Raw genomic sequence first — 9,688 nt, forward strand, 5'->3', positions numbered from 1 at the left:
AGCTTAAAACTTGTTCCGGAGGTTATTAATTATAATTAGATAGGCCTTATTAAGGTGTGAGGGGCAGAAATGTGCAGAAAATTTGCAGTCGACGCTGCGCAACGGCCGCATGCAGCTCTGCAGCCTTTATTCAGGTTTGTGATGCTCCGACGTGTCAAAAGGACGATAAAATCAATGAAAATGCTTTTCTGTTCGGACCATAAGTGAAATACCACCATATTATATTAAAGTGGGGCCTTTGCAATGCTTCTGTATGTTCATTTTGACTGAAAAGTGCTTTTGGGGTAGTTGCCTCTGAATATTCAAATGTAAAGTAACGCGCAATCAAATCATTGTCAAATCATTGAGTTCTAGGGGTTTTAAATACAAGGGATGCCGGGAGAAAAGCTCAAAGCAATATGTCCCCAGCTATATTACTATATTCTTGCATGCTCTGAGGATCACGGAACACATTTGTGTGCAGATTTTTGGAGACTTTTGCTGAAATTTCGTTCTTTGGCCATTTTGCTGAGCCAGACTTGGACGTTTGCTGGAGTTCCACGGGTCTCGCAGGGATCCTCTCCTCCCCTCTGCCACCATGTCTGGTGAGTTTGCAGCTGCTGCTTCCCTTTGTGCCATTTTCTGCTCTTACAAATAAATAAGAAGAAAAAAACAAACAACAGGTTAGTGTTGTGAGATGAGGATGTGTGTGGGTGAAAAAATCATCGTGGAGAGCAACGCAATTTTTTCCACAAGTGAGAGGGAAAAGTTCCTCTTTATTTTTCTTAAATAAATACAAATCTGCGTGGGTATTTTGTGGAACAAACGCAGTTCCACGGAGCGTGTTTGTGGGGAGTGGGGGGGTTTGGGTGCAGCTGTGCGGGGCTGTGCGTGCTTCTGGTACTCTCTCTCTCTCTCTATTTCTCTCTGGGGACCCGGAGCGGGTTTATATAAAGTGGGGAGCGTGTGTGGACGCGGCTCGGGGACGTGGATTTATAATGAAATGCTGCTCGCAGACACTTTTTTTAGATCCGGAGGGGACTCTCTCTCCGCCGGAGAGTAAAAAAGTGTCTGCGAGCGGACTGCGGGCGCGCTGCCCGGGCAGGGTGCGCGCTGCCCGGGCAGCGTGCGCGCAGCGACGCAGTTTATGGGTGGGATGCCTCTGCATGCGTGTCTGTCTTCCCACTCCACGCTCCACGGTTAGAAACAGATCCTTCCAGAGGTCGTATGAATATTTATAAGTTTGGGTTTTAGCCTGCAAGCCTCCGCGCGCCCCGCGCCGCGGACTCCCCGCTCCCGACCCTCCTAATTTACGCCTTTAGGCCACATTCTCTCCCACCTACGCGGAACTGCGCGCTGCTGCTTTCCTTTAGAGCTCCTAATAATAAAAGGTGCGCAGTGAACACGAATAGGGTGCTGATTTGAATACACAAACAGATTATATCGGATTTTTTTCAGCATAAACACGCAAAAAAAAGCCTTTTTTGCTCCAATTCCCTCCTTTGTTCGCCATGGATCGCGCCCCAGACCCCCCCCTCCCCACAATCTAGCCGTCCGATCGCGCAATCCCCGCGGCAGCCTCACGCCACGGCTGCACGGAAACTTCCCGGAGCGATCAGACGCGTGTTTCAGCCCCCCCCCCACACCCCTCCACGCGGTTTCCGTGTTATGATCGGGGGTGTACTTACTGTTGCTCCCGTGGAGCCGCGTCCCCCCCGGTCCCTGCCGTCCCTCCAGTCATGGAGGGAGACGGAAAGAGCTCGGAGGAGGAAGAGGAAGAGGAAGAGGGGGGCCTGCGGTCTGCGGAGCCGCTGCGGCAGCGCTGCCGCTGTCCACGCCGGGAGTGCGCTTTTACGCACGGAGCGCCGTGGACAGCGCGGGGACTTTTAAACGATCAAACGGATCAAACGCAGCTGATTTGAAAAGTCTCACTCAAAGACGGTTTTTAATACAGCGGGGGGGAAACTGGTGTTGTGGTTTATGTGTGTGATGGCAAGAAAAGGAAGGAAATGTGCAGAGGTGGTGGTGGTGATGAGGGGGGGGGGACTAATAATAATAATAATAATAAATTTTATTTGCAAAGCACTTTTCATAAAATAATCTCAAAGTGCTACAGATGCACAATAAACAAAAAGGAATAAAATCAAGACACATTCAAAATCAGAAGTAAAAGCATAAAAGCACAGAGACAATAAAAAAAATCTATAAAAGACCGGGACTGTCCGCGGGGCTCACGTCTGCCCCGATCGCGGGTGTTTTTAGTGAACACCAGTGTTCCCTCTCCCGTGCAGAGAAGCCGCGCGTGTACCAGGGCGTCCGGGTGAAGATCACCGTCAAAGACATGCTGCTGCAGCACCGGGCGCGCCAGGCCAGCAGCAAGAGGCACAAGACGGTAAGCCCCGCCCACACCGCCACAGGACACGCCCCCCACACACAACGCCCCCTCCCGCTCAGGAGGGCGAGTGACGTCAGAATCAGAGCATCACACCTGGACGGAAGAGTATTAGGGCCAGCCAGGAGGAATATCAAAAAAAAAAATTTTCATTAGGCTATGCACTTCGATAAAAAAGTCAAAATGTCGATAAAAAAGTCGAAATGATGAGGAAAAAAGTCAAAATATAGTGAATAAAGTTGAAATGTTGACAGAAAAATGCGAAATTTCGACTTTATTCTTGAAATTGTATTTCAACAATAGTCTTGACATTTCGACTTTTTTCTCGAAGTGCACAATAAAAAAAAAACTTCCCTCTCTCAAATATATTTCCCCAATACTCTTCTGTAGTATTAGGGCCAGGCAGGAGAAAAATAAAAATAATATTTTAGAGGAGGAAGATATTTTTTTCATTATGCACTTCGAGGAAAAAGTCGAAATGTCGAAAAAAAAGTCGAAATGTCGAGATTAATGTTGAAGTACAATTTCGAGAATAAAGTCAAAATGTTGAGAAAAAACTCAAAATTTAGTGAATAAAGTTAAAATGTTGAGAAAAAAGGCGAAATTTCGACTTTATTCTTGAAATTGTATTTCAACAATAATCTTGACATTTCGACTTTTTTCTCGAAGTGCACAATAAAAAAAAAATCTTCCCCTCTCAAGCATTTTTCTCCTGCATGGCCCTGATACTCTTCCGTACATCTGCACAGAGCCCCGGATGATGTTCATATCTAATCATCCCCCCTCCGTGTTTCTTTCCACCCCCCATGTCCCTCTTCCTCCACCCAGGTTCACTCAGAACTGAAGGATCTCTGCGTGTCCACGTTTCAAAGTAAGTTCACCCAGAACTCACATCCAGGTCCAAGATCCTGTTCTGATGGGGGTTTTTTTTTATTGAAAATTCTCAAATTTACAAACAAACAAGGCACATCAAACCTGCCATGTAGCAAGCACATTAGAAAATACCTGTACTTAGTGGACAAATTAATGAAATAGGAAATAGAAAATAAGGAACAATAAAACTTAAATTAAATTAAATAAATACATTTGCTAAACATAATAAATATTATGACAAAATAATGACAACTAAAATAAATAAATGTAGCTTAAATTAAAAAGAAAACAAGGATAAAAGACATTTTGCAATTATAATTTCCTTCTGGTAGGGTTATACATAATTTCAATCAGAATCTATTCATTTATAACACTGAATGTAATTCAGCAGTTTTTTCGCAGATTTGAAGTTCATATACTTGAGGGATTTACAGTACAACTTAAATTCGTTATAAAAGGCTTGTAGATAGGTGGGGTTTTCATGAATTTCGATTTGTAAATGTAGAATTTAGACATTATGAGAATTAAATATATATTTAATATATATGTATAATACATGGTGCCGAAGCTGCTAAAACAAATGCACAGAATAACGTGAGAGGAGGAGAAGAGCCCCCTGAGTGCTGGAAAACCCCCGGAAACCTTCCCACGCCTTACCCCACATGCTAGCTCACATATGTTCACGAGCCAGCTGGGTTTTAATTTATTTTTAGTTTATTGCACAGTTTTAAAAATATACAGGAAATATCAAATATAAATACTATACGGTGCAGGAAGAGGCAAAAAACCCAATGGGCTTATATGAAGTTATTAAAATTTCACGTGTTATAAAGAAGACAAGATCAACATACAAAAACAAAAAGTAAAACTACACAAAAGTGATGGCAAACTAATAATGCAATATATACATAATAAAGAATAAAGACAAAAAAATAAGTGTGTGTGAAAAAAAAACAAAAAAAAACATGGATACATGTACAACAAAACATTGGGAAAACAGGGTTTTAACTCGGCTTAAGAGGGAATGTGGCCTTTTTTCCATCAACAGCGTAGGTTTGTTTGTTTGTTTGTTTATTTGGATCCGCCATTAGATACAGCAAATTTGCAGTAGCTATTCTTCCTGGGGTCCTAATATTACATTTTCAAACAATATTTTCATCTTAGACACATATTACAGACAATAGTATGTGAGTTAGGGCGTCTCCTGCCACCACATTTGTTTCTCTAAACTTGTCATAATGTATGTCCCTGTTAGCAAAATTTAAAAAAAAGCGTTGTCGCCTTGAAGCTTCTTTCACTCTCATTTTTTAACTTGATATCAAACACAAGCCACAGACCCAGCAGCACATATATCATCTCCTCCAGGTTCTAAATCTTTAGTGTTGTTGTCTTCATCGTGTAGATCACACAATCAAATACGTCACAGCAGCTTCACTCCAATCCCGCCCAATTCTCATCTGGGTGTCTAAAAACAAACAAGGGCAAGGCAAGTGGAGGCGAGACGAGGCGTGGCGAGTCGAGTCGCGCTGAGTAGGTACTAGTGTAAAAGCGCCATTAGAAAGACCCTGACTCTGCCGGCAAAGTCCTTCAGAAATCTAGACCTAGTGCTAGCAAGTTTACATTTTGTTTGCCGGTATGTCTAGCTACCATCCATTGGAGCCCATTAACTACACTCAAAAGTGTTGCAGAGCCAATCAAATTAGTCTACCCTTGTAGCTGCAGCTGAGGGTTAACCACAGTTGGCTCAGTTTTGGCATCGACAGTTAAAGATCCAGACGTTTTCTTTGAAAACTGAACAGAAGGTGGTACTCAGATGGTTCCTCTGACAGACTCCAGCCAAAGTTTAATTTCTCCGTCCATACAACTCCCTCTCCCGCTGACGAGTGTCTGTCTCTCCGAGTGCGTCACCTTGTGCGATGCTCTGATGGGTCGTAGCAGCGACCAGCTGCGTTCAAAGGCGGTTTGATAAGCAACTGTCGGCCCCGCCCTTTGGATGGGGAGGAATCATGGATGGTTTTCAGACCTGGCTCTGATCTATCCGGATAGGAAGACTCTAAAACGGGGAGGAGCAGGACCAGGGCCCACAGTCACACCCACTCACACCCTGCCCTCCCACTCCCGCCAGCAACCCATATGCTTATGTCAGCTGAGGGTGTGTTTTCACCCTGAAATGGAGCCGCTACCACTAAACGCTCCAGGAAGCCTGGAGGGCTGCTTGATTCACCTGTGTTTTTTATTGTTTACCCTAACTCTGACCAGGTCGCCACGTAGACCCCTCCCCTGCCGTTTCCCCTCCGGTGGATGTCAGCAGCTGTGGCTCACAGGCACCGTGCACCACTGCCCTCGCTGCGTTCCCGTTGCAAGACGGTCCGTGGAACCTCCAGATGCCGGTGAGCACGTTCAGCAGTGTCCATCAGCATCAGCAGCACCATCAGTATCAGCAGCACCATCAGCTGCAGCAGCACTTCGGGGACGTGGTATTGCCTAGCAACGGCTACAGCAGCGCAGCCAGGGTGACCGTGGACTACAGCGCCCCCCTGCCACCCCTCCCACCCCTCCCAGCCTCGTCCCCGCTTCCCTGGTGCCACGCAGTGTCCTCGGATGCAGACTACTACGGCCATGGGATGGTAAGTGTCTGACAGTTTATTCAAAATAATAAAAAAAAAAAAAGCTGTCTTGTGTAATCTATTTGTCCTACGTTCAATTCAATTCACTGCAATTAAATTTTATTTATATAGCATCTATTACAAAGGAAGTTGTCTCTAGGATCTTTCCAGAGACCCAGAACATGACCCCAGAGCAATTATTACATAAACATAACATAAACAATGGCAGGTAAAAAAACTCCCCTAGTGGGAGAAAAACCTTAAGCCAAACAGTCGCAAGGAAAAACTCCCATAAGGAGGGAAGAAACCTTGAGAGAGAGGAGAGACACAGAGGGGGGGGGGACTACAGGTCAGCATGCAGCTCCTGAAGCTCTAGCCTGCAAACATACACAAGAGAAAAGGGGGGGACACCAGCACAACAAACTACAAAAACAAGGCAGTGCATTTACATGGAAAGCTTAATTCCTCATTCATTCAGAATTAAAATTAAATCTGATTTAAAATGAGTAAAAATTACCATGTAAACACCTAATTCCGAATGAAAATGGCCATTCCAAATTAAACGTAATTTCGAAGTAAGTGGCAGGTTTATTCCGATTTTAAATCCAAATAGAATAATTCCGCGATCATGTATACACTCATTCCACTTTAAATTAATTCCGGTCTTTCTTTCTGCTCGTTCCCTCGTCCGTCTGTCTCCATGACCCTTATATTCCGCGCTGGGCTTGTTTTCCAAACAAAGTTTCAAGATGCAGCACGCAGTAAACGCTGGTCAAGAGCAGATACCATTTATTTATTAATAGTATTAGTAATAGTCAATGTAAAGTACTTTGAATTACCTTGTGTTGAATTGTGCTATATAAATAAATTTGCCTTGCCTTGCCTTGCCTAATAATTAGCTTGGAGGACCTGGAAACAATTAAAAGAACAGATGGCAGGAAACATAAAAATTGTGAGCTTTTCAAAGTTGTAGCGTCTAAGCGGCTAAGTTTGTTTTTCTTCCGGTAGACGTAACTTCCGGTCCGCCCCCCTATCCAATCAGAACCTTCCCAACCCCCAGACCTTAAGCTTATTTCCTTCTCTGTCTCTCGGCTGTAGCGATGATAATAGGGACTCATAAGCCCCGGCCCGCCGGCCCGGCTCTGATATGTTCCACTACGGTCCTAGCCAAAGTCATGCTCATCTCCTCCTTTCCTTCAGGCCGCCTGCTCCTCATCGGAGTCTCTGACGCTCTGCAACCCCCCCGACCACAACAGCTACTCGCCGCAGGACTCCTTCTCATCCTCGTCCTCCTCGTGCTACGACTCCCCCACCAGGATGAACTGCAGCTACAGCAGCTTCCCCTCGGAGCACTACAGCTACCGGCACTGCGACCCCCGAGAGCAGTGCTGGCCGGACCAGCCGGAGGGCATGGCCCCCTCCGAGTGCAACCCCTTCTACAGCCCCACAGACTATCCATACGCCTGTCCTGTGGAGGAGAGCTACTTCAGGAAGGACTTACCGCTCAGCTCTGAAGTGTGTTACAATGTTCTATGAAGAGAAATGCGGTAGTATTAATTCAGCCTGATTGTAAACACCTTCCAAGTATTTAGACAGACTGATTGCTTTATGGTCTGCTCTGCGTTCGAGCTGCACTGGAGCGTCAGAGCCACGCTGAACGGACGGGGGCCGCCACTATCTTTTCTCTGTTTTTTATTTTTTTGGCAACTCAGATTTATTTTTATATACACAATGCATTGCTGCACAAAATAAAAATATGAAAACACACAAAGGTGCTTCAGGTGGATTCATGTTTTAAAGATGTCATAAAGTAAAAAAAAAAACAACACAATTTTTAGTTTAGTTTAGTCCCTCAACACTGCAAAAATGTGGGTGAACTGAAAATGATCAGCACAGCATGATGGATCATCAAATGGTCATATTCCTGGGAGGTGGAGAAGTGGCCCCACTGCCTGTTTTTCACCCTTTTTCTGATTGTAGCCTAAAAACCAACAGTCCCAGGGTGGAAGAAGAAGAAGAACCACTTCTCTTTGTCACTGTGGCTTGTCTTTACCCCCAGGTTGTGTTTTTAAGTTTTTTAAGCGACTGTTGTTGCTGATGGTGTCTATTCAATCAACGGGTCTCCAGGAGGTATATGCATCATATATTTTCATATTAGAAGTAATCAATCCACTTTCCACTACTGACAGACTATGTGCCTCAGACTTTTAGAATTGCTGTAATTCAAGCGCCAGGTCACCTCCATCTCATGCAGGAGTTTCAATTCAATTCAATTCAATTTTATTTGTATAGCATCGATTACAACAGAAGTTTTCTCTAGGTGCTTTCCAGAGACCAAGAACATGACCAGATGAGGAGTCCCATCTGATTAGAGACTAACAACCGAAACCCCTTTCATTCTTTTTAATAAAAAAAAATGCCACATTCTGAAAAATACCATGACAATGACTCCAGCCAACTCCATTTCCAAACTGTACACAGCTGTATCCCATGCCAATAATAGCAACACTCTTTACATCAAAGCTAAATGGGAAAGGGAAGCAAGGATTGAAATTTCTGAGGAGACTTGGAGCAATATCTGGTCCTTCCAATGGACAACATCTAGCTCCATGGACTGGAGAGAGCATTGTTGGAACAATATTATTAGATATTTCAAGACATCGTATCAGGAGAAATACAAAGGTGCAAATTTGCCATGTTGGAGACAATGTGGCTCAACTGTGGCTAACTAACCACTATCACATTTTTTGGGACTGCCCCAAGCTGAAAGTGTTCTGGAGGGCTATCCAGGCTTCAGTAAGCACAGTTTTTAACATTCAGTTTCCTCTGAGTTTTGATGTGTTATATCTAGGTCATGTTACTGGTTTGGAATGTAGGCGAGAGATAAAATTTCTGCAATTGCTCTTAGTAGCAAATAAAAAAGCAATTACCAGGAGATGGTTAACTCCGACCCCACCTACTCTATATGACTGGATTGGTATCACCTTATAGATTTTTAGGATGACCTAGCTGACCTTCCAACTAAAAACACAACGGGACATATTTTATAACATTTGGAATAACTGGTTTGTACTTATCACCCCCATGAGAGCAGATTTTGTTGGATTTCACTGGTTCTTTTTTATGATTGGTTCAACACAGTAGCGGCAGGTGACCCCCTGATTTCTGTTCATAGTTCATGTAAACGTTCATTTTTGGGACTTAAACTAACAAAACTGGAAGGACATTCATTTTCATTTGATTGGGTGTTGCTGTATCGTTTTATCAACTTGTCCTTTCCAAATAAAAAAAAAAATGCTGAAAATCAGCCTATTGGCGATTTAAATCCTAATAAACTGTTTAAAGATTTGCAGTTGGGACTTAGCTCAGCTCATTTTACAAAAACAAACCCAGTGGAACTTCCCATCAAGCTCCTCATCAAGCATGGACCAGCATCTATACTGGTCCTGGTAGACAAGTGTCTATACTGGTTCTGGTACTGGTAACTTTTTTTTGACGGATATCAGTTTGTTTATGTGAATATGAAGGCTTCCCTAAAAACCAGTCGGTCATATTGCTCCACAAGGCTTCGTATTGGGCTGTTTATTCTTTCAATCCTAACATTACTACTATCTGGCAGTCTACCTTCAACTGATATAGACCCAGTGGGGCTGACGAGACACAGGTGCAAACAGTCAGGGCTGGTGGGAACAAGGAAAGACATCTAGAAAACAACGAGAGAAAGACAGACCTTCAAAGCAAGAACAGGAAGTGAAGTTACCAAAGACAGACAACGACAGAGGCAAGACAATGACTATGTTTACATGCAGTCAAAATTTGGGATATTGCTAATATTCCG

The 9,688-nt window shown here is 43.8% G+C and overlaps 1 protein-coding gene across 1 annotated transcript; it reads left to right on the top strand.

The window, feature by feature from the left end:
• The first annotated feature begins 413 nt into the window (after positions 1-413).
• On the top strand, positions 414-7,781 carry linc.pou2af1 (lnc RNA pou2af1). Its single transcript, XM_061718714.1, has 5 exons — positions 414-584; positions 2,271-2,371; positions 3,200-3,242; positions 5,504-5,871; positions 7,051-7,781. The coding sequence occupies exons 1-5, from the start codon at positions 578-580 to the stop codon at positions 7,384-7,386; spliced, it is 855 nt and encodes a 284-aa protein (XP_061574698.1). The 5' UTR covers positions 414-577; the 3' UTR covers positions 7,387-7,781.
• The last annotated feature ends 1,907 nt before the right edge of the window (positions 7,782-9,688 follow it).

This window comes from Cololabis saira, chromosome 4 (assembly GCF_033807715.1).
Source record: "Cololabis saira isolate AMF1-May2022 chromosome 4, fColSai1.1, whole genome shotgun sequence".
Classification (NCBI taxonomy): domain Eukaryota; kingdom Metazoa; phylum Chordata; class Actinopteri; order Beloniformes; family Belonidae; genus Cololabis; species Cololabis saira.

Coding starts and splice junctions, on each gene's coding strand:
- linc.pou2af1 (XM_061718714.1), top strand. Junction 2,372..3,199: donor GCAGCAAGAGGCACAAGACG/GTAAGCCCCGCC, acceptor TCCTCCACCCAG/GTTCACTCAGAACTGAAGGA. Junction 3,243..5,503: donor CTGCGTGTCCACGTTTCAAA/GTAAGTTCACCC, acceptor AACTCTGACCAG/GTCGCCACGTAGACCCCTCC.